The following is a 20,969-nucleotide window of genomic DNA, read 5'->3' as shown; positions in this document are numbered from 1 at the left end:
TATGTTTAAAATGCAGCATTCATAAATGAATCTGACAAAATCATCATTCAAGTAACTTAAAAGACGTTTGCAGCCAATTCAGCTGTAAATCCATGTCGTACGATGATCTCTTAAACATTTTCCTAAACAGTCCACAGCGCTGCGCCTAATTCAGTTAGTAACTCGGGTGCGATGGCCAAGTCGAGCTGTAACCGTGGCACGACTCAACTTTGCACTTAACCGCAAACGTAGCTAATCTTTTGAAGCATTTTCCTGGAAGTGCAAGAGTGAATTTGTGTGTTTAAGTGTTTGCTTATTCATACTCTTTTCTACTGATTTATATGTTACTTTTAATTTGCTGAATGTTTTTGTCAATATGTACCAAAACCACAGTTATCAGCACGAGTAAAGATAAAATCATCAAGCAGCCTAATGGGCTGTTCCCAACATTTATAGAAAATATCCAATTTCCACAGTATATTTTTTTGTCAAGCCCTTTCCAGGCACATTTGGAGTCATTCTTCAAGTTGGAAATGTGAACTGAACATATGTGGTCAATTAAGGATTAAACAGAAGTATTTTCAGTTGTCAAACATCTCAATAGAGCCAGTTAGGACTGTCACTTTTTTCAAAGAGCTGTTGGCTCTGTAGAACGAAACTGTTTCCAGCTCCATCATAAGTTCCTGTAACCGCTCTTTCATAGCAAGACAGATGGGCTGGATATCTTTTCATATGCATCTTATGTTGTTGGTGATTGCATTTTTGTATGCATGTCTGCCAAAAGACCTGCTGTGGCTGACTGTGCCTGACATTGACTTGCTTGTATGTGGTGCTTCCGCTGCCAAACTTGGCTGGGTGGCAAGCCAGCAGGTGAGTCGGCAGAGTTGTTGTCACTGTGACAGCTGCTTTGTACAAAGTCAACAAACTCCCTTTCTTTGTTAATATACCATTTACAGTTTCAATTCCGAAATACTTTCAAACACCACTTGTCAAATGATTTGGTGTTCCTCCGAGGTCAACTTCCATTTTTACAACAATGTCGCGAACATACCATTAGAAACATTAGCTTATTTTAACATACTAGGGCATGACTAGACTGATTCTAAAACTCTGAAGCTATTTCAGATTGTAATATTTGAATTCAAATGGGGTACTACTGACATTCAGAGTTTATCAACGTTTGTACAAATGTTAAAACTTGAGAAAAAGTGACCTTCCTATTGTGAGTAGGCTTAATGTCAGAAATGTTTTGAAATTCAATCCCTTAGAAGAATGCTAACCCCGTGCTGAATTGTGTTCAAAACTTGACAGCTTTGGCAAACTCACAGTAAAAAATTACTTTAGTGTGTTGAGTGGTGTTAGAGGTTTGGTAACGTGAAAGTTGACGAAACTTTCTTGCCAGTTGCACTAACTGCCAGCAACACTCTAGCAACCAGGGATCATGCTAATTCAGATTTTTGATCATTTATCTTGATGCTAATAGCTTTCTGACCTTCTGTTTTCTCTGTAATCTAACACCCGAAATACTTTAGCAACATGCTAACAGTAGTTATTTATAGTAGCTGTTTAAGCTTCTTTGTGTTTTTGCTGTACTGTGAGATTTGATCCACTAGGAATTTAAAAACTTGAAATTAGGTTTGTAGGAAATGAGGTAGGGTAGGTTTTTTTTTCACCAAATATTTGCTTATTTTTTGGAGAGTTTAAAGATGATGTTTAAATAAAGTAGATTTTGTGATGATAGATTGGTAGAAAAAAAACAAAGATTCCCTGGTTCCAATAGAAAAATGAGATGCCAAGTCAAATGCTTTTTCCTTTAAGTTGTGGTGTCATTAGCTCGATTCACTCCTTAAAAAAAAAAGAAAAAAAAAGTGTGGTGTTGGTCATTTTGGAAAATAATTCTCTGAATCAAGAGATATTTGCTCTCAAACAAACTGATTTTGTCTGCCTTCACAGACCACCATCTAGCTCCACGAGCTTGTCTAAATATGGTCAGTTCCAGCTCCAAAACACCAAGATTGTGACGGCCACATGCCACCAGCTCACAAAACAATGGGTGACATAGCGTTCGACCAAGTTTTATTGACCGTCTCTGCGTGTGAACTAAACCTCAAAAATTGATCTACCACGTCCATAACTGGATTACTGATTCTGCAAAAAAGTCTGTACCTTTTTACAATGAATTGCAACAGAGATCACAATCATCATAACACATGCTAAACATTTAGGAATAATGGCTCCACTCTGCACTCTACATTATCATCTCGGTTAACATGCAGTTTCTCATCTCTATCGCTGTATATATAGTGTTGTAAAGATGAAAAGCCCATTCTTTTATTCAATAATGTCATTTGGCATTCAATGTGCCTTACTGAGTATATAGTCACATGCTATTGTTTGTGCAGTGTGATATTCTTCAAGGATAAAGTAGTACTGATGTGCCATATTTTTTTTACACCATCTCCATCTACTGTTTTTGTCTGTTTACACTGTAGTCAATATCGTGTTTGCATTTAAGTATTGTTCTGCTCTGAACATGCAGGCAATTTATCTTTGGAACTGTCTTGTGGAGGACGGATAAGTGAAGTCCAGGAAGTGTTTAATTTAGCTCAGGGATTTGATCTGGATCTCTAAGCGTAAGATCCAGCAGGCGTGGCCCTGTCTGGGGGAATTCCTCTCAGTTCCTCAGTTCCTCTCATCAGGGAAATGGGATGCCTGTCAGGCATTTTAAAAGTCTCTTTTATCACACTTTTCCAGTTGTCTGATCTGGGATATCTGTTGGTTGTGGAGCATTAAAGCTACTGCTTGAAATTTTTATGTTTGTGGGCTTAAAATTTTGTTAAATTTTTTTATTATTTTGAAATTTATGTTGTGCATCATGACGGCTGAAACCACAAAACAGCTGGGCATTCGGTCTGAGTGATGGACTGGTGAATGATCCCTGCAGGGAAACAGTCTAGACAGGAAGATTCCCAGTCTAGTTGAATTAAGTTGCTGACGGTTTTATTGTTGGTGCAGTCGGCGACTAAATACAGAATGTCATAGCTTTTTTACGCATGAGTCATACTGAATTGTTTAATCTCAGGTTAAACAGGATAAGAAGTCTGAGATGGGGAAAATCCATTAAAGACATCAACAAGATAGTATGTTCATTTCATTTGACTGCAATTGCTACAAATTTAGATATAAAGAAAAAGGAAGAGGATAAGATTACCAACTTTGTTTCTGTGTTTTTTACTCATGTACAGAAAGATAATATTATTATGTCAGGCCTGCAAATCCATGAATACTGCAAGAAAACCGAAAAGTCTCAACAAGCTTTTGTTAAGCTCCTTGTTGACCTTTGAAAAAAGTAATCAGGGAGCAAGTGTTTATCTCCCATCCAGCAGCTTTTCCCTCAGCCTCATTCATAACCATATCTTCTTCCTGCACTCTCTTAGTTTGCTTATCCAAATTCTGCTTGTGGACTTAATCTGGTTTTTGCTAGTTGGGATTTCAATACTTGTTGCAAAAGTTAAAGGCATTGCAACATTATAAGGAACTTACTGCGTGAGGGTTCAGCTGTTTGGAACAACAGCTGCAAAAAGTTTTTTGCCTGGAGATCTTTCCTCATGAATTCCCTCTGTTAAACGTGGACTATTTCTATTCTAAATGAATCAAAAGGGCTTCCAAGATTGGATAAGATTTGAAAGATTTGACAGAAAAATATTGAAGAGAGTACAAAACTAATGGAATGAGTTGTGCTTATGCTGGGAAATAGAAGTAAACTAATCCCTACCCTGTATGGAGTTGCAGTTTTCTGACAAAACAAAAGCACTTTACACCTGGAGAATTCTTGCCTTCACAGCACTCAGATTCCCAGAGATCCTTCTCCTTGAACTAGCCTCAAGAAGATAATCTACTTCTTTGCGATTGTCCTGCTTCTTGATCCTTTGTCAAGGGGTGACAGAAGGAGTTTGAATCATGAGTTTAAAGCTGTGAAAGGAGAATGTGAGCACCAGTTTGAATGAAGGTATTTCTAGCTGACAAAGTGGGTACCTGATCCCTTCTCTCAGGCTGAACCCAATAATTGGCATCAGGAATGTTTGCTTTTGTCTGCTCTAAGATATCCTTAAAGAAGCAAAGCTCAGTGGCTTTTTGGAAGGTGGTTAAGATTTGCCTTGATCCTTGGATCGGAGGAAATAAATGACTTCCTTCACAGAAAAAAACTGAAGACAACCAAAAGGAAAGTCCCTTGTTAGGCTTAAGCTTAAGGTCAGATCTCTGCAAGGCAAGCTGTGGGTGGGTTTGCTTGAGAAGATTCATGTCTATTTTTGGTCATTAAAAAATCTGCACCGTCAAACAGAAATAAAGTGCGATGAGGAAACTGTGTTCTGTTTATTGATGTCAGCCCACTAAATCTCAATAGCACTGTTTAGAGCTCATCAATTTGAGGATATCTTTAGTCAGTTTCCATGGGCTATTACAGATGTGGGTGTGCCTGCATACTGAGCAACAGTTGGCTGTGCCTTTCATGACTCAAAGTGCTCTCTGAAACATGGCTTTCTTCTGTGTTTATTGGTTCTTGTCCAGGCATAACCTCAAATGGAGAGGTGAGTGGGTTGCCAACCACTGGAGCAGACTGCCTTCTGTACACGGCTCCTCTAACAGATGTGGGGGGAAAAAGCATGTGTCAAGCGTTACATTTGTGCATTTTTTAATTCCCTGTAATCCAGGTGCCTATGCACTAACATGGCTGGAAGGCTACTGTTATAACAAGATCTGGGGAATATGCACGGAATTTCGAAAACTGTATTGTATTTAAACATGTAATGACAAAATCACCTTTTGGTTGACTTCAGTTTTGATAATTAATTTCTGAAGTGAACATTTCAGAATGGGTACACAGATTATGCGATTCACCTTTCTTTTTAGTTATGGACTGATGGCACCTAGACCATAGACCCCCCCCCCCTCCCCTTTTTTTTTTTGTTAAAGAATCCTTTTCATGCTCGTCTGTGTAGGCTGTGATGTATACTAAACCTTGTCCACGTACAGTTTGTGCTCTTCAGCAAGTTAGGCCAGGCCAGATCAAATTTTTCCTGCTGCGTTTCCTTTACCTCTCCCATTATTGTCTTTTCTGTAGTGCATAGATTAGCAAAAACAGCTGTCAGGTCATTTCCAACAGAGGGAATGAATTGGGGTTCTTAAAAGGAAAGAACAACCTTCGAAGTGCCATCTCTCTTTCCTCCCTTTGATGATCTTGTCAACATCAAACTGCCATGCCTTTTTTTTGCTCCTGAGCTCTGAACAAATGGAGAGGAACACAGCTGTTTAATGCTACAGCCCTATTATCTTTATACTAATGGCAAAAAATGGCTGAGAAATAATATTTTTGTTTACTTTCAGTGGACTTTCGATTTTGTAAGCCTCAGCAGGGCTAACGGACTCTGAGTGTGGGGGGGGGGGAATGTTGGGAAAAAGGAAAAAGTCTTTGATGTGCAGGTGGCGCCCAACAAAGAGTCCTGCTCAGATAACAGCAGGCGGCTTTGTTGTGATGTCCTAAGATCAAAACCTGCATCTTGGGTTCCTAAACAAAAAAATGATCAAAACTCCTGGTTTGAGATGCTCAACAAGTCGGAGCTGCTTTCCATTCCCGGAACATCACCATAGTGCCTAGCAAATCCCAACTAATTATGACATTGCCTTCCCAAATAGCTTGACCTGGGGAACTAGTGGAAAGTGGGTTTACCAACATGAAATTACACCCCACAGCCAAGACACCAGAAGGCCTTTTTATTATTTTCCCAGCCGAGGAGCCTGCGGTACATTCTGCTCTCACAAAGTCAAAGATCTGATGGAGATGTTTTCTTTCTATATTGCAGTGTGAAAATTTACAACACTGTTGCCATCCAATTTGTTTCAGAAATGGTTGCGTAAGTTGTGGATTTCTTTTCTCCTACTTTTCCCACACAGTGTAACTAATTGAGTATGATACACGAGGGGGGGGGGGCTAGCTCAGTCTGTCAACTCAGACTGAGCTAGCTCTGGCCTGCGATTATGTGGGACAGTGTGAGTGTGGCCAAGTCAACAGGTGGTGTTCAGATTAGTTGGTCCGGAGGCGAGAATGAGTGAGAGAGGAGGAGAGGAGGGTAAATCTGCTGCCATCAGTGAGGAGAAACCAGAGCCTAATCACAGAGCCATCAAACAGCTGCTGCTACTTCCTTTCTAAAGCTCAGCAAACCTTTAAATCATCACAAAGGAAACTGTTATGTTTATTATGATGGTAATAAAAAGATCAGCCAAGAAAGAACAATTTTTTTACACAAATTTTATTTAAAAAAAGAAAATTAGCAGTGTTCTCTGATTTGAGATGTGGAGGGGCATCTGGTGAGAAAGTTAGTGCGTCAGCTTTCAGACTGGCTGTGATTGAATCACACTAACCGGGCAAAATTTGTATTAATTTAACTCAACAGGATGGATAAGAATTACTGTGGACGCCAAATATTTTGGTCACTTGCCAGCTGTCGACTAATATGACAATATTATGACAGAATGATCACAGGTGTACATGATGATCCTCAAAATGTATCCACTGAATGGATCAGTATGGCTCTTTTCAAATTGAATCCGTCAATCCATTCGAATCCATTCGCTCCAGCCCTGTAGGCGCATTTGAACCTAATGGCACTATTCCACTAGCTCGGCACGGCTCGGTTTGGTTGTGTTTCCATTACAACCGAGTATACTTTGTGCCTCCTCGATGTGGGCGGGGTCGTCGTAACACGGCTGCGCGACCAGAACAACAACAACAACAACAACAACATACGAGGAGGATAGCATGGAGGACATCGAGGCGCTCGTGTTGCTGCTCACCCTGTGGCTTTTTGTCGCACAGAAGGCAAGAGAAGAGAGCCAGAGAAGACTCCTGGCCACCAGACAAAACAGTATTGAAAAGTGACGACACTCATCGGCCAATCAGTGGAAGGCAGTCGACTGAAGTCACGTTTTAATAACGCTTTGGCCCGCTTGGAACCAGGGCTGAGGTGATCCGGAAAATCTACCCGGTTGCAGGTACTGCGTGCTAGTGGAAACGCGCAATAGCGCGCCGAGCCGAAGCGGGCTAGTGGAAAAGCGCCATAAGAGGTCTAAAAGTGGGTTCCAGTGTTGCTAATGTGCAGCCAATCTCAGTACATTTAGGTTGTCTAAAGCATTTAATTCAGTTCAATTCAATCCAGATTATTTATAAAGTGCCAGTTTAAAAGTCATCTCAGGGCAGGAAAAACAAGCAAGTCCAGTTGAAGTCCAGTGAGATACAGATCCAATTCATTCCAATTTAAGTCCAGTTCAATCCGATTCAGTTTAATACAGTCCGTTTCACTCATGCCTGGAAAAACAAGTATGAAAAAAAAGTTTGAACAAAATATTTAAAAAACTACATAAGGAGTTACTGTGAGCGACAAGTGACCATAGCTTCTCCAGTGCATATAGTTAAAAGATATATTCAAAGTTTTCTGAGCTCTGAAAACACTGCAGAAAGTGCACATGCTGTTAGTCATAGTAAGAGTTTGTCTACTGGTTTTTCAGTCCACCGAGTGTAACTCAGGGTCTCTGAGTACTCGTGTAGCCCACAAACATCTGCCATGCCACATTTCAGCTCAGCTTTTTACAAAATTAAATCAAGTTTTTTCCTTTTTCATCATTCCTTGGCATTATGAATAAGCTGCCCAAGCGACTCTGCTAATTCTGCCGTCCAAGCAAGAACCATTTCCATGATTATTTTCATGATCCAGATTCCAGAATATGTTTTAAGACACCAAAAACCTGTGATGGACTGGCGGCCTGTCCAGGGTGTACCCTGCCTCTCGCCCATTGACCGCTGGGATAGGCTCCAGCCCCCCTGCGACCCGACCGACGGATTCAGCGGTATAGAAAATGGATGGACACCAAAAACAGCTAGTTCAAGTCTAATGCCTCTGGTATAGAGGGTATGCGTTTACGTCACTTCCGCCCTGCAACACGCCCTCCTCATTCGGGCTAAGTGGCAGAAACGGTAGCAAAACTGGATCATCAAAACAAATTGAGGTCAGTTGGACTCAACGGTGACCCAGACCAGCTCCCCAAAACCACCTGGTCCACGGACACTGATATGTGGCCAGAAATCGGGTATCCGGACATTTTTATATACCTGATTTCAAGGCCAGGTAAATACACACTGCAAAGCCTGAAGGCACACAAAAGTAAATCCTTTACTTTTACTTGATATTTAAGTACATATATATAGATAGATAGATTACTTTATTCATCCCCAAAGGGAAATTAGGTTGTTATAGCAGTCAGGTATTTGGATACAATAAAAGTACAATACAATTTGATACTGAGGTTGAAAAATTGAAAGAAGTAAAAGAAGAAAAGTAGAGCCAACATCAGATACTTTGAGACTTTTACCAAAGGACTATTTTTTTAGGTGACTTTCACTGTTACCAAAGTAATACTTTAACACGATATCTTTATTTTTAATGAAGTATGACTTCTTGGTACTTCAGTTATCTTAACGTAAATGTAACGCTTCCTGACAAATCCAGGTTTCGGAGCGATACATCGCCGTCTCTTTCCTATTGCTTTAGGTAGCCCTTAGAAACTCTGCTCTGACCCCTTTGAAAACATGTTTGTACAGTCGATTGCACAGCAGCTCTTCCCCATGTTCAATATCAAATATAATTGAATATTTAAAAATTTGGTGGTCTTTTTCGTCTTTTTGCCACTTAGTGGGCGCAACCACAGCAACTTCCGGGTACCATGACGTCACGTGCATACCTTGTATTTAGAACAGGGGGCATCTTAATTCCATACTCTGTGTGCCCATTTTATTCTAAAATGTCTCAATAAGAGCGTAGTGGATTACCATAGAAATGGCGTAAGAAATCCATGGTCCCAAGATGTGGGGCCCATTAAAAGGTCGGACAGCAGCTCTTCTCTGGATCACTGAGGAATGTGGGGAGGGTGTTCATGGTCACTAGAGGATGAAACTTTATAACTTAGGTTGTCCCTTGACTATGCATCTAGCGTCCCTATCAAATCAAAATTGCTGCGTATCCAGTAGAATATCTATAGTGTTGCTTAAAGAATAGCAGTGATGCTGATTGTCAGTCCCCTCTGCAACTGAATCTCAAGCTTATCTTTCTCTTGAGATGTTTCTGTATTTCAGTGTCAGCAAAATGTTCAGGCACCTCGTATCCCTTGATGTCTCTGGGATTTCCAGTGGGAAGAAAAGCAGACCTCTTAAGGGACACAGCAGTGCTTTCACAGAGACTCTTTCTGTTATAAATAAACGGACCAGAGCGGCTCTTCCCCTCTGAGCTGCAACAGGTCTCAGCACCTCGACTGTCAGCTGTCGTCTGTGGGGAACTGGAACTGGCCCCCATCAGTCCCCTCCACTCTTTCTGTTACCGGAAACACACACACACACACACTATTTATGGACCAAATTGCTTGTACAATGTTTATGTTTGATGGGACAGTTGTGGCGATAAAAGATTTGGTTGTGCTTTAGCAGCTACACTTGTTTAATTTTGTTGGAATTTTACTCCACTCTTAACTTTTTATTGGGATAATTTTCCCACAATGAGAGTGCAACAGTGATAAGAGCTGCACCACCAATCCAGTAAAATGGCCTCCTTCACTAACCACAAAGCCCTGTTCAAATTGAAACAGAATAGCCTCATTCCTGGCTGAGAGTGGTCTGATAACTGTTGGCCTCTGAATAGGGTGGTCATGTATGCATTCATTAATACCTGAGTGTGTAAATGGGGGAGGTGTGGGAGAGGAGGATTCAAGGTTTTTGTTCACTGATGGTGGGGGGGGCCTTCAGGTTTCGTCAATGGTAGAACTGTGGCTTTGATACTAGGTGGTCTGTTTGTACAGAGTCCTGCTGAGGCCCCTGTTGGGGTGATCATTGAAAAGATGGTGTCTGTGGCTGTCTATTGGACTTCACACTTTGAAATGTCTTGGCAGAATGTGGTCACGCGTTATTATCCCCACCCACTGTGACAATTAAATACAGTATGGCTTTAAAAAACACTTTCATATACCTTTTAAAGTGTCTTGAAGAGTCTTCTTTCTTTTAATAATTTATTACAACCTCATCCGCTTCCTGTTTCTTTCAGATTTCTTCGAGAACAAAGGAAACACAAATGGCAGAACTGCATGAAGCTCTGTTGCTTTTTGGACAAATTCAGATTTTTGTCACTTTACTGTGGCTTTGGCTGAAAAAAAAAGACCATCAGTGACTGCACTGCGTTGAGAGTCAGGCTCGGGTGTCTTGTTTCACAGATAGCTTACGATCTCTGCACTCTTGTCTGGTCACTGTGTCGCCAGCCCGTGACCTTTGGCATGGAATACATTACTGAGTCTAACCCACAGTTTGCAACTTATGCTGTTTGGGTCTGCTCTAAACATTAAGTTGGCATTGTTTTGGCACTAGGAAACGTTTTATCTTCTGAATTCCACTCAGGTAAAATTATTTGCATTTTTGACTCGGGTGTGATGAAAGTTGACAGGGTTTTCAATTTAGTGGAGAATCTACATGGAGAAGATTCAGTTGTTCACCCCCTTGTATTTTTATTTCAGAACAAGACAAAAAAAAAAGGCCATTGACATTTCTATTTTCTCACTTTAATTTTAGCCCTCTAGGTGTCCTTTTTCACTCTGTGTCGCTGCACCATGAACGCAAGTCTGCACAGGCAGGATGCTTATTTTGACATGCCTCTTAATAGTGCGTGTTGGAATAAAAGGAGAGCGGTGTGTGTGTGAGGTTGTGTGGTACAGGCTAACTAGCTGGAGGCACTACTTGATTACCACATGGTCTTTGTACCTCAGATGGAAAGAGAGGCCAGATGCAGAAGCACATCATCAAGGTGTGGCGAGTAAAACTTTCCACGTGAATCATGCTTTTACATAGTCAGAAGTGATTTAAGTTCACATTGTAAAAGCTAAAGCCACAGTGAGCTCCAGTGATTTTACACGTGCGTTCAGATGTTGCGGAGAATTACTGCATCTGTGAGATATTTTTTATTATTAAAGGGACACTGTGTAATATATTAAGTCATTTATTAGCTCAAATCAACATATTCATTCATAAATTAGTCCTCATTGGTGTAAAATTATCTCTGTCAACAATCTCACTTATCCTCCTGAGTGAAGAATCACTTGTCTGTATCTACATAGAGCGGGCAAGCTCTATGGAGGCTGCCATGTCCTTCCGGTCTATGAAAAACGACGAAGTGCCGAGAGGGACATAAAGCACTTCGAATCGCGTTTTCCCCAACTCCAGGCCAGAAGCGGAAATGACGTCATTTTGACGTCAAGTTTGCACGCAGGTATAAACAGAGCCAGTCTACGCCATTAGACATTCTCTGGTGTAAACCAGCCTGAACGGCCTGCACTTTTGTTCGCAATGGAAGACCATAGTTATGCCACGCCACAGGAGAAGGGATCCTCGTCGCCAAAAAAGCGAAAAAAGAGAATCTTGACACAATACCGCCTGCCGTAGTTCAACAAGTTGCAACGCACATTTGAAAACGCAAGGCGCTAGAGAGCAAATTCATTCGACTTTGCAAAATAAAATTGCACCACTAGATGGGGGAAGAAATTACATGGTGTCCCTTTAAGTATTTGTAGTGCTAAGATAAACTTATTGACCTCTGCAACTGAAAATGTAGTGTTAATGCACAGACCTCATCTCCATAACAGTAGGTAAATTTTCTAAAATGCAATGAAAATTTAGACCTTTGTTCATTTGTTTAAACCTTCATTTAACTTCATTTCAGTCCAGACGCATGATTTTTGGATTTATGGATTTTGCATCTCCTGTATGGCTCTGTCTGAAGCTTTTACTGTGGTATTGGGGTGCCATTGTCTCAACTGCCACACCCATTGTCTTGGAAGGAAACCACAGTAGGTGCAGTACTTTTGTAGCGCTAGTATGAGCTGTTATGGCCCATGAAATAAATTTGTAAAAACCTTTGAGCCATCGGGTGGCACTACATGAGAAACCCTCATGCTTCTATGATCAGTATAGTCACATGGCTCATTGAGTACCATGTAAAACTATTTCATCTCTATGAAGTCCAGAAATGCAACTTGTGACATTTGTCAACTTTGTGCAAACAAGCGATCTCTTTCTGGACACAACCTCATCTCAAATGAGTGAAAAGACAGTGGACATTGTGGTCAGACAAGTCCATGTTTCAGCTACTTTTGAAAAAAAGAAACAAGACATTATGTGCCAAAGATGATTTGTAATCGTGTGAATGACATGCATATGTGTGAGGTTATCATTGATATAGAGGTGTATATTGGCATTTTGGAGAGACATATTTTACCACCAAGTGTCAGCTTCTTCCAAGAGGCGTGTGGTTATTTCAGTGGGACCTCATTTTGAACAATTTCCAGGAGTTTGGCTTCAAATTTGACATTTTTATACATTTCCCAACACAGAAAACAACTTGTTTGGACTTTTGGCTGTTAAGTGAAGGTTTAAAACAAATGAACAAATGCCAGATTAAAGTTTTTATTCCCTGGAAGTTAAGTTTGTACACAAGTGAAATGCAGGACGCGTGCAGAAAAGGTGCCAGGTTCAGTGCTCATTTATTCCAGAAGGAGACGAAGCTTCTTGTTAAATGCCCGGGCATGGCTGCTGTGTGGGAGAGTGAAAAAATGACCTGGGGGAAGATGGCCAGGCAGGCACTTCAAGCATGTGCTCAAAAATGCAGACTTTTCCTCTCACTTTTTGCTCCCTTGCCCCGTTCCTCCTCTCTGTCGGGCCTTTCTTTTAAAAAAAAAAACTGGTAAGCACGTTCATTCGGCCCACGGTATTCGTCATGGAACACTTTGAGAGAACAATAATGGATGTTGTCAGAGTGTTTGTCTGTTGAATGATGAGGCTCCCTCCTCTTCCGTCTTGTCCAATCCCACTGCATTATTACTTTTGTAGAAAACGTTGAAGAGCTTGAGAGAGCAGAGGGGCCTTACTGATTGGGCGTTTTATCCAGCAGGGGCTTAGGCAAAGGTCTAGAATCAGAGATGGCAGTTGGTCAATTCACCAGCCATTCTAAGCAGGGTTTTCTTTTACACAATCCTACACAAAGCTTCCCTATTGCCTCAATTTAGAGAACTGTTTCTCTTGTGAACCTGCACAAAATTGCAAAAGGATAATCTTTCTTGGGCTCTAACCTTATCATCCTCCTCATTCATCACTCTTTCACAAGGCCAAGCATATCACAACATTCCTTTCATGTGTGAATAGCACTTTAACAGCATGCTGTGGTATTGTCAACAGCTGATATTTAAAGATGTCCCGCGATGGCTGATAACTAAGTTTTTATTTGTATACCCTTTGTGTTTTGCACTTTGCTCTGTTTGTATTCAAAGTGCTGTAATGGACCTGATTTAATGCAGCCCTGCTCCTGCACCTACTCCTCAGATTGCAGCCTTTCACATACAGGGAGTGTAGGAATTCTGCAGCTCAGGCCTCATTGGTGCCTGGTAGAGCTTGGAGGGGAGCTTTTTCTTTTCAGCCTACCGTACCTAAAGAGTATGTGTGAAGCTTTCATCCACTTAATGTTCGCTGCAGTTTGCATTCCGTTCCTGTTAAGTCCGTCAAAGCTACTTTCCAGTTTGAGAAGATATTGTCAGTCAGTAAAAGGGAGAAGGTGTAAAAAAGAGAGAGGAGGGGGGTTAGGTGAGGGAAAGATGGAGGATCAAGGAGGTTGAGAATTCATCTTGTGTGGATTTTCTGCTTGCTGGAAAGGTCACAACGTGGCGTTTGAATCTATTGCTTGGAAGAAGCAGTGCCTGCTTTTATCCTTTATCAAGCTTTCACATTTGTGTTTGCCTATCACATGCTCTGGTTGGCCCAGGAGGCGCTTTAAATGCTAAACCTCAGCTGCTGCTATGACTAACATCTTTTCACAAGATGGCTTTGCTTGTGTGAGATTCCAACATGAGCTTAGTCCAGTTTCTTCATTTATGTGACACAGCTACGCCTTTTCAAGATGTTTCTCACAGATTGTCCTTGCAGCTGCATCAGTAGGTTTATTATCAGAGTGGGCGAACAGAGTTCCCTGAGGAATTCTTCTCACGTCTCCTTTGACAGGCTGTGGATATCACTGAGATGCAACAACCAGAATTGGAGCGTTGATGTGGGACAAAGTGTCCTAATGCAGCACTGTATAAGAGTGCGCGTGTTTAGTTGCATCTTTGTATTTGTGTACAAACAGAAATATAAATTTTATACATTACTGTGCATTATTTTAGCAGATGTTTTTATTGAAAGTGAATTAAAAGTGAGTAACACATTGAGAGATAATGTGGGGTTCAGTAAGTTGCCTGAGGATACTTCATTAAAATTTAGCAGGCATTGGGAATTTTTTTATTTTAAACCACAAACTGCAAAATTTAGTGCAAAATAATTATTTACTGCCACCACTAAAATTCCTTGATACACTTAGTTTTAAGGTGGAAAACATTTAATCGGAGTGCTCGTTTGCTACAAACGAGAAAACGGAGGAAAATTATCTCGTTATCATGAGAAAACGGATGGAATAAAATGTATGTATGTATGACCCTTTTAGGGCTTCCGTACTATTCTACCTGAATCTGTCTTTCTCGACTTTTGCCTTTTCGTTTAATATATTTTAAATGACTCATATCATCACTAACCTTACTTCGTACATTTTAAGAACCATATCAGTGTTTTGGATGTTGTAATCCATCTTTTTCAAAGCATACATATTGTTATTTGGTTTAAACGTATCCCCCAAAGTTACACAGTAACTCAACCGTATTTAGCATATGCAGACAAAGAAGTGCTATCTCACTCCCATTAAAGTGCGGATTATTATTGCAAGACAGTGCAGCATTAGCTACCATCCGCTGCTATCATAATGGTTTTGTTGTTGCAATGCAAAAATAGCTCATGATTAAATACTTGCATTACCGCTGTTTTTCAGATAACCAGTGGCAGAGCCAGAACATTTTTATGAAGTGGCCAGGCTGAAAACATTACTTCCTTTGGGGTGGCACAGAAGCCGATGCCTCAGGGTTGTTTTTTTTCTGTGACACATAGCTCTGGGGCATATAGTCAACTTTGTTGGCAATTCTTATTTACATACAAGACAGCCATGTAGAAGTGATACATATTAATAACCCTTGATTGAAGGTTAAATGTTAATGTTAAATGTGTTAGGAGTAGGAAAGTACTGCTTTTTTTTATGCCTCTTTTGAACATTTCAAGTGTTTCTTGCTTTTATACCCTAAAACAACTTATGCTGCATGGAGTATGAAAAGTGGTACACAAATACAGTGTTACTGATTACTTTATAGGTAAACTCTAGGTCTTTCAGTACATGTAGTGGCCCACTGGAAAGCTTAATTTTTGGTTGTGTCACTTGGCCTGGCGTAAGTAGGCGGTGGCTATGGCCGACCCTTGGCTTCATCCATGCAGATAACACAGAGACATTGCCATTTTGCGAACACATTTGTAATGTATTTATTCTTTTAGTCTTACGAATAAAAGCTAGAGTCTGCAGTCGGCTTAATTACAGAAAAAAAAAACAAGTTAAAATCAATGCATGTGCACATTTGACTGTCTTAATAACTAGTGGTTGTAAAACTAAAGAAAAATGAGCTTGCAGTTAATGTTGAGAAGCTGAGAATGTTGTTTAGAAGCAGAGATGATAGCAGGTGTCAAGCTGCAAGACTCAACTACAGCTGGCTGTAGGCCTGTCCTGAAAAGTCTTGGCTCAGTTATTTCAAACATACCAATCTCTTTCTAGAATGCTTTGCCTCTCCACTGCTTATCAGCTGCCGTTGTTTCTACTGGTCCTGCTAAACATCAGCCAAGGGCCTGTCTTAAGGCTTCTGTCTTGGGTCACCTGTCACTTGTTACGCATTGCTTTAGTTGGCTGGTTTTACAGCTACTTCTGTCTTGTCAACCAAGGAAAATGCTGTGTATTGTGAACTGAGAAATGCATAATTAAAAAGAGTAACATCTTTAGGTCGAAATGTGTTTGTAGGTCATGTTTGTTCATGTGCATATCTTAAAAAAAAAAAAAATTGATACAAGCATATACCTGGCTGCCATTTTTCCACTACATAGTACCAGAGCAAGGAGAGCCTCTGGGGTCGGTGTTCCTTCTGGGTGGGGTTGACTTCAAAGACTTATGGAGTCTGTGAGAGACCTTTATCTCGAGGGAGAGATAACTTTAACACCACAGACTTGTCTTGACTCCAAGACGGAGAGTAAAGGTCACGGTAGCTTTCTGAAGTTGAGTGCAGAGTGAGAAAGCAAAGTCGTATGTAGTTCCCAAAGCTCTCTTACACGAGGTCAGGACTGACCTTCTTAAACAAAGTGTAGCTTAACACGTTAGCTTTAAATTTCACTGCAAATATGGGCCGTTCCATCAAAGTCTATTCTGCAAGTTTTGTGAAGGCTTTTGCCCAGATGGCATCCAGCGTGTCCAGATGATGCCTCATCCCAAGGGAGTGGGAAGCAGGGGATGATCGCACCGATGGTTGTCTGGTCGGCACGACTGAAAAGAATTTGGTTAGTCAGCAGTTTCCTTTTGAAAGTGGCCACGGGATTGTTGTTGTATGGGTGTTCACTCAGGGAAGAGAGGATTTGGGGGATAGGTTTAGTTATTTATTAGCTGGAGCCATTTAAATGGGAAAAGTTCAATGACAGAGTTGGGTGGAAATAGGAACTGGCGGGCCATGCCAACTGGAAATGCTCGGAGTGGCATCCTGCCAGAGTCGTATCTAAACTTATGGCCAGAGTGTGGGCAGCCTGGACGCTGAGATGGTGAGAGCAGAGATAAACTCACACTGTGCTTCAGCCGGCCAGCACAGTGAACTTTATCAAGATGATCAGATATGAGAGTGGCTCGCTAAGCTTTGTGCCTCCTCACTGGGAGCCTGATGTGTCTGTCAGGTGTCCTGCAGGACATCATTCTGTCTGAATGTTTTTGTGATTTTGAGTGAGTTTGTCAAGCATTGCTACACTGTGAGAGAAATCAACAGTCATTACAGCTGGTAGCTTGGAATTATGTTTTAGTTAAAAGGAAATGTACAAAATAATATACAGAGCTGCAGAGGAGCATTTTGTGTCTGAAGTCGGTGCACCCGTATTTTTCTCCATGTCTTGCAGCACACCAATAATGCAGTTTAAGTTTTATTGTTTGTCAGCTCCCATATATACTGGTGATTTTTCACTTCTTTGTTTTTTTTTTGTTGCATCTGTCTCATCTTGGACAGATTGTGTTTTTTCTCTCTTTTCGGATTAGCTTTTCTAGCTTTACTCTGTCTGCACTCAGCAATAAGTCTGATGCAATGTGTGGACCATTTGATCATATTTGAGCCGCACGATTTGGACACAACTTTCTTTTAGTAACGTCATACATTTTAGCCTTGTGTATGTTGGATTCTCTGGATCAAGCTATGAGTGAGATGAGGCCATCTGTGCTGAAGATATTTGGTCAGGATTAGGCTTCAGAGTCAGAGGCAAGTGCAATGGGCACCACAGCATTTGTCTTGATGACTAAAACAATTAGGTTATTTTGGAATTGTAGGGTTTTGATTGAGTAGAAGTCCAAGGCATGATATCAGAATTGGTTTCTTTTTCTCCCTCCGCCGTAGTGTTTTCACTGACAGTGTGACCAGAAAAATTGGTTTGGGAGAATCTTTCTGTTTAACCTAGAGCTGGTTCACTGCCAGGGTTTTGGTTTCAATAAAATGTTTTTCAAAGCAACCAAAGAATGAACTGAAATTAAATTGCATTTATACTGTTGTTGCCTCATTTTCCCTCTTTATATTTGTTGTTTTTTGACAATACGCTCCAGATTTCTCAGATTGCTTACCTTCATTTTGTACACGCATTCATCCTTCACACAGAATTAACTGTAACTATGGCACAAGGTGTGGCTCATGATCAAAAGCCTGCAAAATGATGCCAGCCTGAGCTGCATTTTATATTCAGCGTTCATTTTTCAAATGTTCAGAGCGGTCTTGTAAACAAATAAGTAAAGCTTTAAACTGACAAAGCTTGCAGTTTTTGTTCCTGGGTCTGTTCCATATTGAGTCGCTTTGTGTGCTGAGATTTCTAGTTTGTATGAAATGTTGTGTTTTGGTGGCCTGGGGGTCAGATGCTGCAATCTCAGTTTTCACCTCCCTGTCATTGTTCATAAAACAGCCTGAACGACCTGATGATCACAGGTCTGAAGTTAAGGCAGCCTGTCCTAAGGTGCTGCATTGATCTGAGGTGTTTTTACTGCAGCTGGAGGTGACATAATGTTTCAGCGACTGACTACTTCCAGATTCCAGAGTAATAAGGCATTTGTAAAGAACTTGTCATGGTATAATGGATAGTTTTCTTTACCCGGGGGGACAGAGTTTAAATCATAGTTAAACAGCTTTGTGTGATTCAGATCTTTACTGCGGCCTTGTGTATTGGCTTCATATATATTCGTATGTAGGTCATTTGAGTCAGCTGTGAACATATGTAGCTACATTCAACACTGAAAGAGATCAGCACACATAAAATGGAAGGATTTTCTTTCGGTGAACAAACTTGAATGACCGTTTATTTTATGCAAACACCCAATGAGGCCTCTTTGGAAATAAAAAATTGGAAAAGTAAACGCGTCACAATACCCCATTTCCTGTCTAGGCTTTTGTTTTCCCTCCACCCTTTCAGAGTTCATTTAAAACCAACCGAGTGTAACCTTTCTTTGTGTAGATTTCAGTCCCAGTAAATCTATTTGTTTTCTGCAGGTGACACAGGCCTCCAAGGTGTGGGGAGAGGTTCCACTTCCAGAAGATTTAGAAGCAGAAAGAGATGTCAAGGCATCTCAGAGTTTACTGGACGATGACGAGGACTTTGCTGCAGATGACGCCTCAGGAGGTGGGCTCGGGAGACGATGAACCGCAAACCACAGCAACAGCTGCACTTAATTCATTGGTGTCATGCTTCTGATTATATATTTGTTCGATTGTCAACCCATCCCAAAGCAGAAAATGAGGAAATATTGCCCAGAGAGACATTACACTTGTTTCTGTTTATAAATATAAAATTCTAAATTTTATGGGGACTGAAGCCCATATTGGGATTTATGTCGTAATTACTGACTATGTGGACAAAATAGTGTTTTCCCGACTTTGTATCCAATTACTGACCACATTTCATACTTCTTTTTGTCTCCAAAAAGACCCGCCCAGTGGAGAGGAAGACGGCAGCACACCTGAGAGCACAAGTAAGGGTCCAAAAAATGTATTGAACTGAGCAATTGTCTAGATTACCCGACTCTCTAAAGCTCCCCTATCTGTGATCCTGACTTCTACAGTGTGTGTGTGTGTGTGTGTGTGTGTGTGTGTGTGTGCGTGTGTGTGTGTGTGTGTGTGTGTGTGTGTGTGTGTAACTGCCCCTGTCTCCAGTTTATATCACTAGAGGAGCTACAGTGTGTGTGTGTGTGTGTGTGTGTGTGTGTGTGTGTGCGCGTAATGGAGCATAATGTGTGTTGTTGTCTTCCTCCCTCATCACCAGGTTGCCAGAGTCTGGTCATAACACAGGGCTTAGACTTAGTCTTTGAGACATAAACATTTCCTCTCCTCTTTCATCTTTTTAACCGGTGGCAGAGGTGACATCACAATAAGGTACATAAAGACTGTTGAACAATAAAAGCTGCGCCAGAGCCCCTGTGTTTTAAGTCTCATTCACTTTTTCAACACCTGCAATTTTTAACTTACCAACATGAAAAACGTTTATCTGCGGCTAACACACTATATCACAGCTAACAGTACCACAGGGGGTAAAGAAAATGATAAAATATAATATAGATTATGTATTAAACTACATCATGGTCAGAAATTCTTTAATAATACCTAGAGTTAGCTGCTGCCACCTTTGCTTGTGTTCACAGTTCATTTTTAAAAAGTACTTTGCTATCACGAGCTTTCTTCTTCTTTTTTTTTTTTTTACTTTATTTATTCACAGAGTGTTAACTGTTGTTGTGCCTGATGTCACAGGTTTTGATTTACAGCTCAGCGTCAGATATCACCCACTGGTGAAATCCTGCATGGCATAATGCACCCCAAATGATAGTTCTGCACAAATATCCCCTGAGGTTTTTATTGGACTCATGTCAGGCGCAGCATGCTTGGCCATAGTTGTCACTTTTGTCTTCTTTAGAAACACTTGCGTGATGTTGGGACGGTGCTTCGGATCATGACCATACTGAAATAGTCTCCTTCTAAAAAGTGTCTGCGAATCCGGGGTCATCTTGTCAGCCAGTATTTCAGTACATCAGCTGGCATCCTTGGTGCCATCTATAAATGTCATCTCCCCGTGACTTCTTTTAGCCATGCTGCCCCATATCATCGTACTCCCATCTCCACGTTTCAGTCTCGACACTGTTGTGATCATTGACACCAAACGTGTTAGACCCAGTCAAGTTGAACAAATTTATGTTGATCTCAGTTGACCAAAAGAATGCTCTCTCAACATTCATCAGATGTCCTTTCATCCTCTAAAGTTTGCCGTTTTTGTGCAAAGAGCGAGAGAGGATTTGTCACTCGGATGTCATTTAGAAGTTGATACAATGAAGTGTCTGAGTTGTTGTAGAAACTAGTATTCCCGTTGATAACCTATGCACCAAGTCAGGAACATTTGCTGCTCTGTGTTTTTAGGGCTGGGCTGTGTATTTGGTGAATTGACGTTGTAAGCGGAAGGCTGCTGCTGCTCTAATTACTGGTGCTCTGCCTCTTTCTATACTCCCTGGTAGCTTCTGCAACTGTTCAGCCGCCGACTTTTAGTTGCTCACTCCTTCTGTATCCTTCTCCATCTTTACATCAGATGGTTCAGTTCCTCTGGCAATTCTTTTTCGTTTGGACCCATGGTATTGATGCGAAGATTAGCTGTTATTGTAAGAGGAAATCCTCTACTTTGCGATTTCAAAGTAATG

General features: G+C 41.0%; 1 protein-coding gene across 4 annotated transcripts in view; it reads left to right on the top strand.

Annotated features, from left to right (window-relative positions):
- hspg2 (heparan sulfate proteoglycan 2) overlaps window positions 1–20,969 on the top strand; it is a 106,971-nt gene that overhangs the window by 16,268 nt on the left and 69,734 nt on the right. For all 4 annotated transcript variants that reach the window (XM_075475232.1, XM_075475231.1, XM_075475230.1 and 1 more), the window contains exons 2-3: window positions 18,784–18,913; window positions 19,218–19,262. In XM_075475232.1, the coding sequence (XP_075331347.1) occupies window positions 18,784–18,913; window positions 19,218–19,262 (175 nt within the window). The remainder of the gene's footprint in view (window positions 1–18,783; window positions 18,914–19,217; window positions 19,263–20,969) is intronic.

Source organism: Odontesthes bonariensis, chromosome 10 (assembly GCF_027942865.1).
Source record: "Odontesthes bonariensis isolate fOdoBon6 chromosome 10, fOdoBon6.hap1, whole genome shotgun sequence".
Classification (NCBI taxonomy): Eukaryota; Metazoa; Chordata; class Actinopteri; order Atheriniformes; family Atherinopsidae; genus Odontesthes; species Odontesthes bonariensis.
This window is presented reverse-complemented; position numbering and strand designations above follow the sequence as displayed.